Genomic DNA, 20404 nt, shown 5'->3' on the forward strand with positions numbered 1-20404 from the left:
CTGGTTTTTATTCAAAAATAATAACAATTCTCCCTCTCTCTCTCTTTATCTCTCACTCTCAGTTTTGATGATGTCTGTCTCCCGTCAGAAGTCAGACAGCACAAATAGGCTCTTTTGTGTTTCCAGGTTACCGTTGCCACTTCTCCTGTTCGTCTCCACGGAGACTGTCAATTAAAGCGCTGTGGTAATCCGAACAGCCCTGGTGAGAGAGGCGATGCTCTGTATGTGTTAGGGTTAGCGTAAGCGGGCTGCTCTTTGGAGGGTGGTAGGATGTGAGACCGAGAGAAAAGATATAATAAATTGGTTTGGCACTGTTAGCAGAAGAGGATGCTGTGCACTAGTTTCCTCTGAAATGTTTTGGAGCCACACACACACTGAGAGAGTGATGATTCAAGACCAGACCGGAGGAGTAGAGGGAACTACATGAACATGTTTTCAGAGAGAGGGGAGGGACTCTGTGCTCGTTGAAAGCAACAGACCAGACATCTAACAGAATTAGGCCACATATCCATAGACACGGAGCAAACACAGTCTCCCGTGCTCTTCCTAATTCCAGCAAGTGCTGTAACAGCCCAACATTCTGGCTACTCTGTCCCAGATATCGGCTTTCCTCCAGGAAGAAGCCACAGGGGGGCTCCCAGCTCCCTGGAGCTCAGAAACGAGCTGATGAAACTGACTCTGAACCATACAGCCTTTAAGGAATATATACTTAGACAAATTCAGTGAAAGATTAAAAACAAAATACAAGTCACACAAAGAGACTGGAATTTAACAGGAAGAAAAAAAAAATGCTTGACGGGCACTTTCACAGCCTGTCAGAAGTTCATTATACAGCTAAATGAGCAGGATTGTGGACCAGTGAGATTTCTCATTGGGTGGAGTTATCTAGCACAATGCTTAAGTTGACAAACTCAGATTTGCTGATTTATTACGTTGGACCTCATTTGTACACTCTGTACATAAAATAATGTCGATGTATCTTTTTATTATATAAAAAATATTCTGATGTTTATATATTAAAAATATTTTTATATGCTAAAAAAACAAGGGATACAGCCAACTTAATTTATTGTATACAATTAATTAATCCCTGCATGTTTTTATATATTATAAAAAATATATTATTAGAGTAGGGATGTGACGAGATCCGACTGGTGATGATATCCTCACAAAACAATTTGCAGTGTTTACATTAGAGCTATACGATTCATCCTTTAAAGATCATGATCTTGATTCAAGCACTCACTCACTATTATTCCTGAAAGACAACGATTCAACTATGTCTATTATGACTGTTTCACATTGCGACTGTCAGTGGAGCGTGAGAAGCACGTTTTGTTACTGCCCATGTTAATAAATCATTCATGCTGCTGCTGATCCAGAAAGAGCAACACAAACAGTCTTTTCAAACACACATCATTAATTTTGTTACAGACATTTAAATAACAGAAGTACAAATAAACATTTATTCTCTACAATAGCGTTATTAATAAAATAAAAATTATCTTAAAACTTAAATGCGTTATAACGCTTATCCTCTTCAGACAGCAGGTGGCGACAACTGCCCGTTTAAAAATAGTTGTTGTTGCCATTTCTGAAACATGAGATCCAACAATATTCTCTTTATCTTTCACTGACGTTTCCTTCTTTCTTTAAGAATATTGAAAATATTTGAACTTTATGCTCCAGAAACGGTTTGAAATCAGAATATGCATCTGACAAATCAGATTAGCAGGTGGCATTTTGTCAAAGCCGTAGCAGACAGACAGCTGAGCAAATGTGCTCTTTGTATCTGTTCAGGAAAATATGATGTGATAGATGAGAACAAGAAAAGAGGGTTGATGATAGATTATAGGGGAGGTAATTGCTGTCTTTATTATGTCATCTCTCTTTCACACTCTTCCGATAAACATGAGACAGAATGGATGTGAACTGTGAGCACCTCGGTGTATGTCATTTTAGCTCATCCTGTGCAGACACCCGTCCAGCTCCTTGACGCATTTGTTTGATCTCAGATCAGCAAATATCATGTGTTTCTGTGATGTGTATTGAACAGCTCATAAATTTAAGTAGGACTGAAGTGTAGCTTCTCAACTATTCACACCGCTCCGACAGAACGTGTTTGATGCCGTTTGTCGGTTCTGTTTTTGTGCTGTAAATTGGCCTTTAAAAGACCTTCTACTCCTATTACAGCTTATGTTCCTAAATTGTGATTGTGTAGCAATTAAGAGCAAATGCATCTAAAGTCCTTTCACTTTGCTAGCAGCAGGGCTTCAACAGAAGTGTACCGCTTTGACCTCCATATGAAAAGCATCACAGATGGCATCACAAAAGGGCTGTTTCATAGTTTTCGAAATCTGTAAGTAAATGAAATACATCACAAAAAAACAACCTCACATGCAAACAGTGACTCCTCTTTGTCATAAATTCCTGCAGATGCTTCTGAGTTTCTGTAGGCCACTTTGTCGCCTCTCTGACCAGTTTCCTTCTGCTCTTTCATCCAGTTTGGAGCGACGTCCTGATCCAGGGAGGGTCTGTGTTGTACAAAATACCTTCCAATTCTTAATAATAGACTTCACTGTGTTTCTAGGGATTGATAAAGCCTTTGAAATGTGTCTATCAATCTCCTGACTTTTGTCTACAACTTTATCCTGGAGATCTTTTGACAGTGCCTTGCCCACCCGTAGTTGATTGTTTGCTTCAGTTGCACTACCAAAGACTACTCGCACTGAGATTCTCCAGCTGCTGCACAGCTCATCACAGTTGGAAGTCAGATGGTTTTGTATGCCATTGAGAGGGTGATTAGCTACACCTGATTGAGTTAACAAGTCATTTTTAGGAGGGGGTGATCCTTTTTCCAACTCAGTGATGTTTTTTTTTTTGTTGGTGTTATATCTTTCACTTGGATGATGCAAATTTCACTAATTAAATATTGCTGTATATATATAAAAAATCTGTATATTTTTTATTTCAGGCTGCAAAAAAAACAAAAAGTGATTATTTTAAGTGTAATTTTTAAGTCTATACCCACTTTAGATGTATAGGGTTTTATTTGAAGAATGGCGATTTTCTCTTTCTCAGTGTTTCTCTCCAGTTTGAGTGCTTCTATTCACTTTCTCTTGTATTTATGAAAGGAGGAGAGTAAGAAGAGAGACAACAGCAATCAAGACAAACGTCTTTTCCATTCCTGTCTAAATCACACCATATCCTTCCCTCTCACACCTCCTCTCTCTTCTTCACTCGGCTCTTTATTAAAGCCACCATCCATCCCTCTCTCCTCCATCAAAGACCCAGCAGGCCACCTCCTATCACTTATCACTCTTTCGGGTTCGCGCTTTCTTTCTCTATTTCCCTTAAATCACACCCTTACTGTTTGTCCGTCCATCCTTCCTGCAACCCAACTACCTGGTCCTATCTTAAAAAAAAAAGAAAGAAGAAGAACTGGAAAACTGTGTGCTTTCTAGTGTCATGTATCCCAGTCCATATTCACTCTCATTTCCTTTCACTCACGCTCTCTCTGCTCTTGCTCTACTCAGAAAGAAGTAAATATTCTAAGCATGACCCTACTTGTAAACTGTGTTGGTTCAAGGCTGCATGTAATCAGTTAGGTCTGATTTAACAGTAGATGTGCATGTGGGTGTAGCGAGTCTCTAAAACACACACACACACACACAGATGTGTCAGACATTTATCTACTTTTTCATGATTACATCTATTTCCTCAAGCCTCCACTCAGTAGCATGTTAATAGTCATTATTTCTCCCCTTGGCCCTAGTATTCCTCTCTTATCGACTGGATTTTCTGTAGTACTGAGTTACCTGCTTAGTTGTGCACCTGTGTCTTTTCGCACCTGTCCGTTAGTGCCTTTCGGTCTGTCTGTCTATCTGTGAGCTCTGGTTTCTGAAGCGTTGCAGTGACAGCTGCAGCAGTCCAAGGGTCCTGTGGGTGAAGAGTGTGGTGTTGGAACACTGAGATAAGTGATTGACATTCACGCCTCATTTTCTCACGGTCAGGTTCAGTGCCAGCCACTCGCACTTGGCCTGGTGCTTGGCAGCAAAAAAATAAAAATAATCCATTCACACAACACTCATTCACACACTGCCCTTGGACAGCGGATAGAAGGGGAAAGACAGAGTTTTTTGTTTTTGCATGTATGTATGTATGTATGTATGTATGTATTGCATGTCTTGCTTTCATGTGATTTTTTATTTTTATTTTTTTTAATTCTTTTTTTTATTCTTTTTTATCTTAACTCCCTCCAAAAACAAATTATGAAGCCAGTCATGCAGCTTGTTGAGGAGAGGTGTGCAAGTACTAGTTCTGAGTTCTAAGTGAATGGCAATTATGTTAAGCAGATAATAATTGTTCATTTTTTATTATTATTTACTTTACTAGAAAAATATCATTTTATTAAAATGTATAACAAATAAATTGTTGATGTTAATGTTTTCTGTATTTTGTGTTGTTATCAGCCAATTTATAAAGTCAACATTTTGGTAAATTTTAGTGTCTAACAGGCTTGCTTAAAAAAAAAAAAAAAAAGGACAGAAGCCATATCTAGGAACCAAAACATCTTAGAGACTTAATAATGTGCACTTTTAACTTGGGCCAGTGAGCAACCATCTAGTAACACCCTAACCACCACCACAAGCCATGCTGATTTTTGCACACGCACACAGTAACACATCTAAATACTGAAACTCAAATAATTTTAAATGGTTTTAAATTGGTGCTATCTGGGTTGTACAAGCTCTTTGATTACACAGATAAAATACAATTGCTCTGAGGACACGATTGCTTTATTAATTGGTCTGTACCCGTGAATCATTATAATCACTTGCGCACATTCTTGATCAAAAACTCCCTACAGTTGTGAGAGCATTATTCAGTCTGTGAAATCTATTTCTGTAAAATAATGCAAGTGTTTGGATGTCCCAGTGGTCATTGTTGATTCAAGAAGTGGAAGCTATATCAAACGACCCAAGCACTGTCTAGACTGGGTTGTTCCACAACATTTTCTGCCCAAACAAGCAGGAGTCTTGTGATGGAAGCTACAGAGAGGCAAACGGACACTTTGAAGGGGCTGGACAACACTGGCCGATACAGGAGTGTGAAAATAGAGGACAGTGTTCAAAAAGAACCATGTCGCAGCATTTCTGGAGGTTGCCAAAAGGCTTGACACATGGCACAGTTGCTCAGGGGGGAAATGTGGAAAAGGTTTTATAGTCAGATGAGACCAACATAGAACCAATTTTAGCTTCAGAGTGACATGTATGCTACAAGTATAGCATCGGCCCACAGTATGCTGTAAAAATCAAAGAAAAAGTCGATGATGTAAAATACTGGAAAATGTTACAAAATTACTCTTTCATTCCGCCAAAAAGTTAATCTTTTGTCAAAATATCATTATTATTATTAATTACTTTTTTTTTTTTTTTTACCAAAACAGAAGTTCTAGTTGCACGGCCAGAGGAATTCTCAAAAGCATAAAGTGTCCTATATTGGCCTTGGCAATTGAGAACAGGTGGCACTGTTTGACAGGATCAGGTTTTCAGGTATCATCTGACTAACTTTAAAAACCTGGAGCAAATCTGCCTTGGAAGAATGGATAAAATGATGCCAGAACAATAGCAAAGCTAGTATGTACTGTAATTTCTGCTTTTCAAAAATCTTCTTAAAATTATTAATGTATGGTTTGCTAGCAAATAATTTCCTATGTAAATTAAGTTTCAGTCCTTGAAAAATGTCAATGTCAAAAAAAATCCATAATAAAATACAATGGCTAAAATTTAGCAAGGCACTGTATTTCCTTGGGAGAGAGAGGTGAAAAGTGGTTTGTCTATCATAGACACACTTTATCACAGACTCTCACTCTTTATGTCTAATTGAAGCTTTGCTATTAAAGGTCAACAGTTCTGTGCTTTCTCTTCGCTGAGAGTTTTCATTGTTGGTGGGCTGCCCCTTCTGAACTACTGACAGAACTCTGTACAAAAGAGCTATACCTTCTCCTCAGTTACCCACCATTCACTTTCTTTCTCTCACTTCCATGCTCTCTCTCTCTCTTTCTCCATCTCTCTTGTGCTCGGACAATAGTTGCTGATTGAAAATGGCCTCACTATATTATGGAGTATATGACTGAGTCTGCCTGGCTTTTTACAGAGACCAAGCACCCGTGACAGTGGCCCAGTTCCAAAGTCGCTTCAGACAGTCCGTTCTATAAAGCCCCTATACTTGTGTGTTTGCTTTTATGTTTTATATTTTTGGTAAATGCTGAATTACATATGCAATAAAGGAAGATTTGTTTTATTGAGTGAAAATAGCAACAAAAAAAAAGGATAACTTCTATAAACTTATTTAAAAAAAAAATGTGTTCTTCAATGTTTTTTAGGAGGTTGCATATCTGTAAATTATAAATAATTATTCATAATTGAAAAGTTTTTCTTTTTTACTGTAATTGTTTTATTTTCTATTGTTTAATTTTGTCATTTTATTAGTTTTTTCGTTTTTTTTTTTTTTTCATTGTGATTGTATTGTCTTTTCTATTTCTCATGAAATAATGTCATGACAGTCAAGTTATTCATTAAACAGTTCTGGTTTAATTCTGAATCAGCCCAGATGATAGGTGTTGCAACCTGTCGGTGGAAAAGTGGGCACTTCTGCAGCGTTAGCACGCACGCTAACATGCTTTTTGATTTGTTTTGTGTTTTGCGTGTATGTGCACTTGCTGTGTCAGTGTAAAGATTAATATTTGGAGGTTACAGTGTCAAGGCCTGTAATGCTCACCCACACTCACCCATCCACAGGTTCAACACACAACCGACATTCTCTCAAACAAGCCCTTTTCTCCAAACTGCTGAAATGCACACTTTCCTGCCAACCTGATTTATTCTCTGTCACTGGATGTGTTTGTGTGTGTGTAAAGTTTTGTGTAAGCAGCAGTGCGAGCACGTGTGTAATGTGTTTGTGACTGTGAGAGGTGTGATGTTGCTCCTGCCTGTCCCACAAGCCTCCTTGTGTCTCTGGAGACCCTCTATGTGAAAACCGGTGACCTGAGGGTTAACTGCCTGCACCACTCAGCTGTTTTTACGATCGGCCCTCCAAAAGCTACAAAACACCCCTTGGATTTGTGTAGAGGTGCAGAGGAGATGTATAGTGGAGTTTAAGAGCCTGTCTGCCTCTCAAATTGTCCAAATCGGCACTGTGATATACCGAACACAGAAGGCCACTTCTTTTATCTAGTTATTTATTTATTAATTTTTTTTTCCAGCATTCCTGCAGAGACCCAGTTTAAGTGTTGCTATGGAATGACCCTCCACATCCTAATGTTTTCTCTTCTTTCTTCCTCTCTCCTGTAGAGAACGATGACACTGGTGTGATGGATTGTCTGCTGGAGGCACTACAGTCTGGAGCCGCTTTCAGAGACCGCAGGAAAAGAGCACCCCGACCCCGAGGTGAGTCTCCTTCGCATCCTTCATCTTCTGTTGAGTCTTCTTTCTTTCTTTCAATTTCATCATTCAAGTATAACCTTCTAATTGACTGTTGTTCCAGACAGCTTATTTCTTCTATGTCTCTTTGTATGTTTGTTTGTTTGTTGGTTAAGTAGCTGCCTTAAAAGCACAATAATGTACAGTAAGCCGGCCATCATCACAGAATTCACCCTTTAATTGTGACCAGTATCCTGAAAGAGAGTGGTGGTGGTTAACTGTGTATTATTAACACCCTAAATCATTCATTGTCAATATTGAAAACGATTATGCTGCCTAATATTTTTGTGGAAACCATGTACAGTATATCTTACTGAGCCCGCACCTTTGAAGAGAATTATATGCTGTATTTCTTATATATCTTCAGGCAGCAAATTCTTTAGGATTAAACCATTATATGTAGTCTATTGTTGTGTAAGTGCACAATTTACAGTCTGTCGCTCCTGTTGAAAACTTTTTTTCTATAGAAATCAGAACAGAATCAGCCCCCCACTATCAGCACCCCATCTTCTCAGGCATTACAGGAAAAAATGTAGCATAATGCAGCCAACCACCTTCAATAGAAATCAGGAGAGCCCAACAAATGAACCGGTCAAATCAGAAGGACCTGTTAAACGCTTCAAGAAATCAGAATTTTTCTTTTAAAGCATGTCATTGCTTTCCTTACACTAGGAAGTATAAACCTAATGTATGGGGACCAGAGGTGTTTTTATGTGTGAGAGTGGCTCTCACTTTGTCTTGTTCCATGTCCTGATTTCTACAGATCAACCAACACAAGTTCTCAGTCTGAGTCCACAAAGAGCTGTTCTGAAAGACTGCAACCACGGTAAAATCATGTTTAAAAATAAAAAAGAGAGAGAAATAGCATTTCTCTCCAATATTTGCTTGCCTTTTTCCTCTTCGCTATTAATTGCATTGGTATTGCTCACTAACCCTGATCTACCAGACTTATGTCCTGAATGTCTTTTCTGTTTGGGTTGATGTCTGTGCTGCCCTGTTTCAATCATGTGTCACTCTTTTTATTGATTTTTTCACTTCCATATACACACTAATGGTCAGTAGAGGCCCAGATCAGGGTAATAACTTATTTGAATGGCTCATAACAGTCCCTCAAGGTCTCCTATCAAAAGGGAACGGCTTCTTAAGCTGCTGGTCGTGAACACGACAGGTGTTATAACGTGATACAGTTCCAGTAAAAGCTTTAAACCGCTTCTGACCGCAGATTTTCCTTTTCTATTTCCAGTGTTGGTGTTGGTGCTCGGCTAACAGATACCGTGTGTTAGTGTGTCTCCACTGCCGTGAGAGGCAAACAAGGATTTAACTGCCTGTTACTTTGTAAACTTCCCATAAACAAGCATAATGCATCATGTGAAATGGTGCATCAGTGAAAATTTTTATGATGTAACTGTTTGACAAAAATAGAAACACCGTTTTTAATCACCTTGGTTAATGTTTTACATCAGCTGCTTCCAGTGTAAATAACTTCTGATTCTTATAGGTTATTTTCATGGTCTAGATTTTGTTTAGCTCATAGATTTCTGGCCACCAATGTTTACAGTTCATGGTTCAAGACCTGAAATTCTGATAAGTGTGGAGACAATATTTTAACTTGAAATTGTTTTTTTTTTTTTTTTTGTAAATGCATATAATTTAATGGCCACTGGAAGCTGCAGCACCATCACCTCCACCTTGTTGGTTGGAAAAAATGATTCTAAAAGTTTCCACATGATTGTTTAATTTCCTCTTTTCTCCTTTTTATTGCATGAGTCAGTATTTTCTGTCTGCTTGTACGCAAGTGTTGTCTTATTTTAGTCAAGCTCATATCTGGTAGTGATTGGACAGTTGATGTGAGTGTCAGAGTCAGCAGGGTTATAATCAATGTCACGCGCTCACTTTAGCAGCCGTTACTGCCAGGTGTTAATGTGTCATCCAGAAACTTGCTGCGAGTCGAGAATGCCAAACTCAGTGCCCAGAAGTAGTGGGAAAATTTTTTGCTGAAAAAGCTTTTCCACTATTGTCTGTTAACGTAGCGGTTTCTTTTCTCTCCTTTTTTCTGCTCTCAAAAAGTCACAGAATTGCAAAATGTTGCGCTCTGTTGAGCCGTCCCTTTTGACATGACAAGTATTAATGTAACAATACAGTTTTTCTGTAATGAATGGGATCAGCGTTCATCAGCTGATGTGTAGTGGGAATCAGAAAAGCTGTCTGGAGCAAGGTCTTGTAGCAAACTTCCATCTGTTCACGTTTTCATGTACCTATACTCAATTCTTAAAAATAAAGATTCCAAAAGGGCATTTTCACAGCACTGCCATAAAAGAACCAAATCTCCAGCCACCATTTTTTAAAATAATAATTAACTTTCTTAATATGAAGAACATTTTAATAATCTAAAGAATCTTTATTTCCATTAGAACGGACCTTTTGTGCAATGGAAAGTTTTCATGGGTGTTAAAGGTTCTCGATGGAACCACAGAAGTAATAAAGAACCTTTATGCCTGTTCTACCTCTCAGACTTCTCAAGATCTTACGTACAGTAGTGATCATTCTAATATTCATCAGCAACATAAAACAAACAGATGTGGCTGTCTTCATAATCGTTATCGAGGCACTTAAAAAATTAAGCTGTAACCCCATTAGCAGTTATTGGTTTTAATAGGAGTCCCTGCAAGCATACAGGAATACAATTACTCCTAGATCTCCTCCCACACCCACCCAGAGCACTGATAAAGTCTGCTTTCGCTCCCACTAGTGTTCTCTTACGACTTATCTCAAATTAGATTGTGTGCAGAAAAGAGAGAGTGAATAGACAGAGAGAAAGATGTGTGCGTTTGCGCAATCCATCATAGGAAAGACTGCTGCAGCTCACATTAACTCCCCTCGTATGTCTCTCAGCTAAAAGTAATGAAGGACACAGGGCATTCTGGGATATCGAGTGGGGCGCCCTCCCTTCCCGTGTTCCTCTGAGGCATTAGAAGGCATGTGGGAGTCTGGCTACAGGGCAGGGCACTGTTGCCCTTGTCCCTGTGTTTTATTCCAGGCTAGCCTGACTAATGGAGCCCCTGGTTTGTGTATGTCCAAGCAGGCCTCTGTAGTTCAGCATGCCCCTCTGTTGGCCAGGCTAATTAGTTCTCATCTCACACCAGGTTTCAGTCCCATTCATCTTCATTTTGGCTGTGCCATCTGCTTTTTAAATAAAACTCTAAAGTGTCTTGTGTTGCACACACATTGTCCTCTTGGTGCCTCCCAGCCTAAATGTAGCGCTTTATTTGCACTGAGGTGGGTGATGAGCTTGTCTGTCTCTGGAGAGTTCTGTCATGTAGGAGATATTGTGTTTGTTTTGTAGGACCTTTTATTTATTCATAAATTCAAACTTACAGTGATCATGAAATGGCATTTGCGAGCTATGTATATAGAAGGGTTTGATTTTATTCACTGAGAACTGATTGGATTTTGAAAAGTGGACATTTAAACTAGGGATCATTAGTGTATTGTACATATTGGTTATCAGACAAAATTATGTTGGAGATTTCATTCGTTCATTCATTCATAAAAGTTATTTTCAGATTAATTTGGCTTTGTGACCTTTTAAAGTGGACTAAAACAATTACTATAAATCTAAATTTGTTTGTATAATTTTCCACAAACCCTTGGTGACCTCAGCCGAAATTCGTTTCAGAGGCAGAACAAGTTACATTTATTATTTAATAGTTAACAAAAACATATTTTTTATAATAATATAAAGTAAACTGATGAATTATTCACGATAAGAAAGTGTATTTAAGTTAGTAAACGGAGTCCATTTTGACTTAATGTTGACTTTAAGGCATGTTATTTACACAGAGTTTGTCTCAGTTTTGTCAGTTTTGCAGACATTGTGTTCATAACCTCATTTATTTATATGGTTTATGCAACCGTAATATCTCTGTTATTGAGTTGGTTCCCTTCCTTCATATCAGGTGGATATAAATCTGAATTAGATATCATCTCTGTCTGCAGTATGTTTTTGACTGTTCGCTGATTGACAGTGAAATGAGTGCAGGGGGAAAAGACCAGTGGCTGAGCGACTGAACACATGCTGGAGTGTGTCAGCCCCGTTCTGGTCCCCTCTGCCATTGTGTAGTGTAAATACCCCTCAGTAATTGATCTCTAGGGCTTTAGTGTTTCACACTCCAGCGGAGCAGCAAAGTGAATTAAAATCAGACACATCTGCAAAAGGAGACACCATAATTAACCACAAAAAATGAGCTGGTCAGGCTTGTGTGTGTAGCCATTAGAGCAGTGGGGAGAACGTGGATGTGTGTGTCTGAGTGTAAGCCAGTCGGAACTGTCAGGAACAGGTCGGTGCAATGAGACTTGAGATTGCATTTTCCTGCAAGGCTTTTGGGAGATTCCTTTTACACAGGTTGACAGCCGCTTTAAGAGTCCGACTTTATCAAACCGAGTAATCTATGGAGATTCAAGTCTCTAGACTTGCACCTTTGGCCAAAGATGTAAATGCAGAGGTCTTATTATGCCGAGGCTTTTATTACGCACTACACACATAAAAAATTTGGTCAAGATTGAGGGTTAAAGACTCATTTTAGGAGCCTCTAAGGAGTCTTTTGTCCTTCTCTCACTATTTCTCTCCGTTCATCTGAGCCTGAGGCAACACTTAAATCCTTTATGTGTGACCGCAGCCCCACATCCCACATCTACCTGCTAAGATGCTTTATGACTTGAGTGACCAGAGTAAGGATAAGACTTTTGACAGAGAGAGGACGAGTGAATGGATTGAGGAAGAGGTCTGGCTCTTAAGGGGGCTTGGGCTTCAGAAATGATGGATTGATTATATTTGACCACATGGAGCGCTTTCAATTCACATTGAAATTGATTCAAGAAACCCCGTTGTAGCTTTTACAGGTAACTCCAGCCTTGACTACTCATTTCAAGTATACCTTTAATATACTGGTGAGTAGGGAAAGATGTGCCGCAGATGTTTGCCATCAATTGAAAAGAGAATTATCAGTGTTATATTTAACCATATTATGTTATTAGAATGTACTTTAGAGAATATGGGGATGACTTGAATAAAATTTTGTTAAGCTACTGGCACAGCTTACACTGACACATCTGACTCATTGGAAGTGCATCACAATCATAATAAAAAAAAAGGTTAATGTGATGTGCATCTCTCAATTGCAGGTAGATTTATAAGAAGGGTCCTTTCTAAATGTATTTTTATGACAGCAGCGAGGTGGTACATCTTACCCCACTCTCCTTTATGTAAGAGTAAGAAAAATGTACCAATACTTTTGTTGCCCTGCTACCCTAGATGCTGTGAGAAAACCCTGCTTTTTACTGAGCTGTTGGGTCCATGCTCTGCCTGTTGATTAATATTCCGCCCAACAATGATCATGTAACATATTTCTGAATTAGAGCCTGAAATTGATTTTATAGCTGGCTGGGAAAGGTCACTCAGCACTTGGTAAATGAAACCAATGGCAGGTTTGCAGTCAAAGTGATGTGCGCCACTGCTAAAGGTTTTATGACCACGTTTGATAGACAAGATGGATTTTATTCCTATTTCTGGACCTGATCTTTTAATTGCAAGGACAATCGACCTTTGAATTACAAAAAAAAAAAAAGCACTTTTTTTCTTTTCAAGGTTCTGTGTGTGTCTATGTATTTGTGTGTTTAGAGAGAGAAAGAGCAATCACGTGTAATAACTGACAAACTGCATAATATTTCAGCTATATTGCATAAGCAGGCAAAATAAAAATAACAAGTGTGCCACAAGGATGTACTGTTTCTATGTGTATTTATGCATTGATTTGAAAGAAAACAGTGCATCCTTGTGGCGCGGCTGACACAGAAGAACATAGGCAGTTTTTTAAGTTTTTACGGGTTTGGAACAACTTTGGAGTAAGTGATTAATGACAACATTTTAATTTTGGGGTGGAGTATCCCTTTAAATGCATGCAGCGGTTACATTACTTCCTGAACAAGTGCACTCCAGAGTTTGAGTTGCTTTGACATTCATTCAAATCTTGCCACAGTTCCAGTGCAACCAAACTCAGATTTCCTTTTACAGGTAAACTCCTGGTTCCACTTTCACATTGGCAGTTTTTTATGTGGACCATGCTGTTTTGTACTTAACCTGTTAACCCACACCTGGACGCCGGCACACTGCACTGCCAGTGTGAAAGCACCCATAAATTCAATTTCTCGTTTCCATCTACTGTATAACCACAGAAAAAACTCCAAAATTCCACCATTTATTTATTCATTTATGTTGTTTAATATAAAATAAAAAGCAGATGAAAATATGGAACAGTGTTTAGTTTTTGTGTTGATTTGAATTTACCAATGTTTAAATAAAATGTAGTGTATTGATTTGGACAGTCAAACACTTATAAACGGCTTTAGTAAAAAGATTGTAAATTACAGTAAACCCCTTAAAATCCAATTATACCCCCCATTATGAATCTTTCAGTACACGCAAACAAAATAAATGTATCAAATGTTTTTATTTTAGGTAATAAGTCTATTATGAAATCCTTTTTATAGCATCAAATGGCTTATGTTCTCAGTCAGGCTGTTCTGTAGAGCCACACTGCTTATGTGGAAAAAATTTGCTTCAGGCTGGAGGTTTAGTGATATATTCTCTCTCTCGCTTGTACTTATTTCTGCCTCATCCCATCTCTCAGGCCTGAGAGCCTATGGGGAGGAGAGAAATAAAGTGTATGGATGAAAATGGAGATAATATACAAACTTATCCCAGTCTGTTCTGGATTTAAGGCATTCATCACCGCCCAATACAATACGCTCACACTTGTTCAGAGAGCCTGCAAGCTGTTGCAGCACTTCCAAAATAGATTATGTGATATATAGTTTCAAGGCAGTTACTAAACAGTACAAACATTAAGAAATGTATGCCCTATGAGCTCTTTTAATCATCCGCTCGCTAAAAGGACTCATACTGTGCCCATTTAATATCCAGCATCCCAAAAATCCCATTACTCTGCAATTGAACACAAGTATTTTTGCAAAAGCACATAAATATGAAGTTCTTTTTTTCACACATCCTGATTTCTTAAATGGATTTATCGAGATGAATCAGGCCCGCGCAGTGCGTACAAATGCAGGATTTTATTTAAAACCCCCATCAAAGCAGTGAGAGGTACTCATTTTTCCTTCTCTTTCATACTGATGTGACAGAACCAAAGAATGGAGAAGGAAAAGCAATATTTAATCAGCACGTCTGAGAGCAACTTGCGTTCTTCTCTTTCAACTCTAATTGATGCCTCATGTCATTGTTCTAAAAGTTGGACTGTCAGAACTCTTGATTTATCTGTGTTTTAGAGGCATACATCATCTGCATCTTACATACGGGGCCTCTGTGTTTCATTAGAGAGAAAGATTAATTCCAAAAAGACCGTTCAGGAACATTGACTGAACACACGCGCCGCTCCTCTTCTGCTATTGTTCGTTTGGTAAAATATACAGAATTTTGGCATCTCGTAAATTCCCAAAAATGTCACACGGAGCTCAATCAAATTTCTTCCCATTAAACTCCTCAGGGCCGGACAAACAAAGTGTGTCCTCTGTCATCTCTCTCTCTTTCTCTCAACCCTCATCAATCTATCCAGGGCTGTTGTGCTGCTATCTGTGCTATAGATGCATCTCTCAGCACTTCCTGTAAATCAAAGCCGTTCTCTCTTCACCAGACTCTTATACAGCAGGTCTTTGTAAAATTAGTTTGTATGTACCTCGCCGATTGAAGATTTATGTTTGTTTGTGAAGGAGAGTTTGTGAAGTTTCTCAAACAAAAGTACTTATAGAAATATTTACTAGAGTAAAAAAGTATTGGATAAAAAAAAAAAAAAAAACTACTCAAGTAGTTAGTTACTAGTTACTTTGGATCTTATTCTGTAGATCTATAGTCTATTTCAGGGTTAACCAACCCTGCTCCTGGCGATCGACTGTCCTGCAAAGTTTAGCTCCAATCCTAATCAAACAGTCGATCGCCAGGAGCAGGGTTGGTTACCCCTGGTCTATTTTTATTTAGATATATAGATACATTTATGTAGTGTTTTTGTGTGTATAATTTTTTATATATATATATATATATATATACCGTATTTTCCGGACTATAAGTCACACTTTTTTTCATAGTTTGGCTGGTCCTGCGGCTTATAGTCAGGTGCGACTTATTTATCAAAATGAATTTGACATGTACCAAGAGAAATGATTGGTTCTATATAAATGCGACTTGTAGTCCAGTGCGACTTATAGTTCGAAAAATACAGTATATATATATATATATATATATATATATATATATATATATATATATATATATATATTCATCAACCTTTATGCCAGTCTTCCGTGTTGCATAACCCTTCAGAAATAAATCCTATATGTTGATTTACTATCAATTATGTTATTTTTAGCTTTCTATTCATCAAAGAATCCTAAACAAACTGTCATAGGTTCCAAAAAATATATATAAAGCATCAAAACGGGTTCCAGCGCTGGTAATAAATCAATATATTAGAATGATTTCTGAAGGATCAAATGACTCAGAAAACTGGAGTAACAGCTGATGAATATTAAGATTTTAATTACTGAATTAAATTATATTTTAAAGTATATTAATTATGTATTATGTAAAATAACCTCTGACACAGAGAAGAGTGAAAACTCCTCACACGACGGCTAAGTTACCTAACATCTGAACATAACAAACCAAGTGCACATTGACAGATCTTCCATCTGTTCTGCAAAATGTAAACAATTGTATATTTCTGCTAGGGTAAATATTGTTGAAATATCAATATTAATTGTGTCTAAGTGAAGGCATTCCTCCTGGAACAGAGCTAACGCTGGTTTGTAGGATATTAATTTCATACTCTGTGACTGCTTATTTAATGTAAAAAATATTTAATTTATAAGTTACACATACAACAAACTGGTATTGTGTACTTTAATCTAATGTAGCCTATGTTATACCTGGTGAACCGTAGACAGCACACACTGTGAACGCTAATAAAGATCTTCATTGCTAGCAAACAATAGCCTTTGCAGATTTGCTTTCAATTGAGTGTAGATCCACGTCTTCAACGCTCTTGATGTTCTTAAACTTTCTGTTACAACTCTAAGTGAGAACCGCTTCAGACGACTCGGCGCACGCGGCAGGGAACTGAACGAATCCTTCCAACTGATTCACGAACCAATTCACTGGTTTGATTAAGCTTTTCAACTGAATTGACTCAAAATAACTAATCAATCGCAACTGGGCATTGGCAAGAGAAAAGTAGACGGCATGTTTGGAATAAACTGAAGCATTTATAACTTGTATTGCATTAAGATCATTTAACGAGAGGAGCTTTGCCCACAGTAACGGAGCAAAAGTACCCATCTTTAAATATACTCCAAAAGTATTAGTAAATAAATGTAACGAAGTACATTTAACTCATTGCTATCCACCTCTGCTGGTATATTTATTCTCAAGAGTTGCATTTCAGACGATTCATTAAAAAAAGCACAGCAATTGCACTTTTGCTCATTGACTTGTTGCATTAATAGACATGCTTCTATGAGTATTTATGACTAATTTCATTTGGAAGCATATCAGAAAAAGCCTGTTTTCAAACATGTGTAAAATAGCTCGATTACATCTTCACGAGAGTGAGATTAGTGACAGTTCCATCTATTTTTAAAACAAGTGAAGCATACGGCAAGGTCTTTGTAGAAAGCCATCTGTATTTGCATGCAAAATGTGGTGATCTTTTCTGTAGGGAGTCAGATTCACTCTTTGTAGCAGATGTCCTAGCATGTTCCATTTTAGTTGGTTATGATCATTTACTTGCCATCATTTCATTCTAAACCCATATGACTTTGCTTTCATTGTCGTTGCTCTTTTGAAAGTGTGGGGGCGAGGGAACTCAAGCACTTCTTAAAGCACCTTCAAAGTAGTCTAAATGATTTGTGTGTTGTATTCTGAAGTGAGATAAGTCTTCTGAATCTATATGAAGATTGTGTGTAGTTTGGGCTCTTCCTCAACCTCAAGTTAAGTAAAACTATGAATATGCAATATAGCGCAGAAATTGAGCAAAATGTTCCTACTTAGTTCTTTTTACTAGCTGACTGATGAGCTTATGGATGCCGATTGGTTATTCTGAGGTAAATATTGTTTAAAGAGAAAGATATGATGGGTTCACGTACACAAATGAACAATATTGCTAATATCCACACAGCTGACAGCTTTACCTGTTGTATTTTGTTCAAGTTGTGCACAAAACTAACACTGCTTTTCTGCACTTTTACTTTGCGCGTCTTCGCTCTCTTGTGCTGCACAGCTGGAGCTGCTGTTTGGCAGAGATGAGGACTGTTTGAATGTCTTTTTTCCACTAAAACTTTGATGTGCATTGTCTCAGTTTATGAAGTCAACATAACAAAAATGTTATCACAAAACAACCAGGAAAAAAGTAATTGCATGCAAATGATTAAATCATAGCATGTTGATTTCTGTAGTCGCCAGTGAAGCAAAAACTTCACTCCCAAATTAATACATTTTTGTCACAGTCTGGAGCCCTGCTGAATCTCGGTCAGTAGATGAGGTACAGACATTCCTCTCATTGGTAGCCGAGTAATGGATCTACAATTTACAGATTTACAATAATGTGCGCAACTAGTCTATAAAAAAGCGGTACTAACAGCAGTTGAAGAGTGACGCAAGCACAGCTGCGCCATGCATTGGAAGAGCGAGCCGAGCAAAGCCGTGCCGAGCCGTACCACACAGTGGAAAAGCACCATTAGTCTGTAGGCCTGAATTGTTGTTGGAGAGTTGCATTGTATAATTAAGCAGGTAGATGTAAGAGCTCCATTGGTTGATACATGGTGGGTGCAACAACCTTGTCAGAGCCCTTTCTCTTTCGCACAGGGTGGCATCACTGTTATTACTTTATTTGGTGTGCAATCAAATGGAATTTGGTGTGCAATCAAAACGCATAGACAAAAAGGCATAGGAGAAATAAAGGACCCCAAGACGGGATGAATGCAGGTTGTTTTTTTTTCAGTTAATTGAATTTTACACTCCTCTTATCTCAGAGCAGCATGCAGACCAACCCCTCCCAGAACCACTCAATACAAGACATCTCTCTCCCTGCAAAGATGTGAGGAAGAGACGACTGGCTCATGCACATCCATATTAAACACACCACCACATGTCCCCTGTGCTTTCCAAGTCTCTGATATCACCCACGTAGATCATCCAAAGGACAGATAAGATTAAACGGTTAGGAGTTATGTGCAAGATTGCGGATAGCAGGCGGTAAAAGAAGTCAAAATGGTTTCGAAGCGCAGGGTGTAGGGAAAAGCATTCAGATTTGTTTAGGCAAATTAAACCCTGATTTGATTTGCTGAAGCGGTTGGGAAGGTACTAATCATGGCCCTTGTTTAATTATCCCCTTTCTCTTTCTCTTTCTCATTCTTTTTCTCATTCTTCTCCAGTAACAGAAGAGATTGATCTGTGGTGGGCTATGCAGAGCGGGCGCGCTGTCTGGCACACGTCCCGCCGTAATGCCACAGAGGTTGCCATGGCAACAGAGTGGCTGACTGAGTAGATTGGTTGCGTGAGGAGACACATGTTGAATGCTGAACGAGGCTGTTTGTGCCAGAGAGAGGGAGAAAAGAGGGTGTGGATCTTTGTGGATGTGGATAGTTGTTGCGGTATGACCAGCGTTGGAGTGTGCCTGTTGAGTTTAAGCTCTGATAAAGCTGTTAGGTGGTAAGCGTAGTAAAAATCCTTGAGACATTTTAAGACATAATGAAAGCTTTCTTCAGCCTGACTGGCATATCATCCTCAAGCTCTTCTCCAAATCCAGACCATGACATTCCGGATAGGAGGCTTTCAGAGGATCCGTGTCTCGAGCACGTAGTTCCCACCCAGTGAGATTATTCTCAGGACATCTGGTGGTGGTTTACCCCTCGGCGCTTGGCCGTGGGACAGATACCCTCCTCTTCAGTGGACCCATTGCCAACCCCTCGTCATCGCCCTGGGGCTTAGTCCTAGTTGTGCTCCCCAAGGCAGGTTGAGATCATTAGGGCAGTCTGTGATGTGATCTCCTCCCTCTAAGGTATAAATTAAACAGCCCTGCCTCTCTGATCAGATGCAGAATGATCCCCATCGGGACCATTCAGATATTAAGCTGTATTAACATCGTCTCATCCTACATCATGTATGGAACCTTTAAGGCAAATCTGTAGCATGTCCGTAATACTCTGACTACTACCAGTGGAGTCACAGGTGGTTTTCACAGGTTTTATGTCTATCTAACAGGTCTCTTTTTGTGCCAAATCCCAATTTCCTACATAGTACACCATGTTCCATGAGTTTTCTGCTACTTCATTTGTAAAATCATGCTATAACAAGGAACAATAGCAATAAGTAGTAGTAGTATAACCAATGAACATGTCTGTCACTTAGTTTCCATTAAATTAAGAAATCAACAATTAACTTACAAATTGATAAATCAGTAATACAGATTAAAATGTAGAATTGTTTTTAAACAAAAATAAAATAGCAATTGTTAAAACAATTATTTCTGTAATTCATCAAGTTATGCATTGTCTGTTTGATGTTGATCATTGATGTTTTTATTCATTTTTCTATTGATTTATCAATTTTGCTAATGATTTTAATAAAATTCCTCATATTTTATTCTGAAAGGCAGTCGATTATTGGAATTGAGCAACATTCAGTATTGAGGACAGAATAATCTTGGTTAAGACACACTAGGAGCTGCATATTCATACGGCATATTCACAAAGTGACAAGTGACTCAACCCCTTGTTTGAAACATCAGGTTATAATTACTAGCTTGGCATTCCACTGTGCTGGTCTTCAGAAATTAATAAATCCATTTGATTTCTTG

General features: G+C 38.4%; 1 protein-coding gene across 5 annotated transcripts in view; it reads left to right on the plus strand.

The window, feature by feature from the left end:
* The window catches only part of LOC113055384 (protein diaphanous homolog 3), a 259998-nt gene that overhangs the window by 197111 nt on the left and 42483 nt on the right, over positions 1-20404 (plus strand). For 4 of the 5 annotated variants that reach the window (XM_026221660.1, XM_026221657.1, XM_026221661.1 and 1 more), the window contains 2 exons: positions 7356-7451; positions 8248-8310. In XM_026221660.1, the coding sequence (XP_026077445.1) occupies positions 7356-7451; positions 8248-8310 (159 nt within the window). The remainder of the gene's footprint in view (positions 1-7355; positions 7452-8247; positions 8311-20404) is intronic. The other variant, XM_026221663.1, reaches the window with a different exon arrangement.

This window comes from Carassius auratus, chromosome 36, assembly GCF_003368295.1.
Source record: "Carassius auratus strain Wakin chromosome 36, ASM336829v1, whole genome shotgun sequence".
NCBI lineage: Eukaryota > Metazoa > Chordata > Actinopteri > Cypriniformes > Cyprinidae > Carassius > Carassius auratus.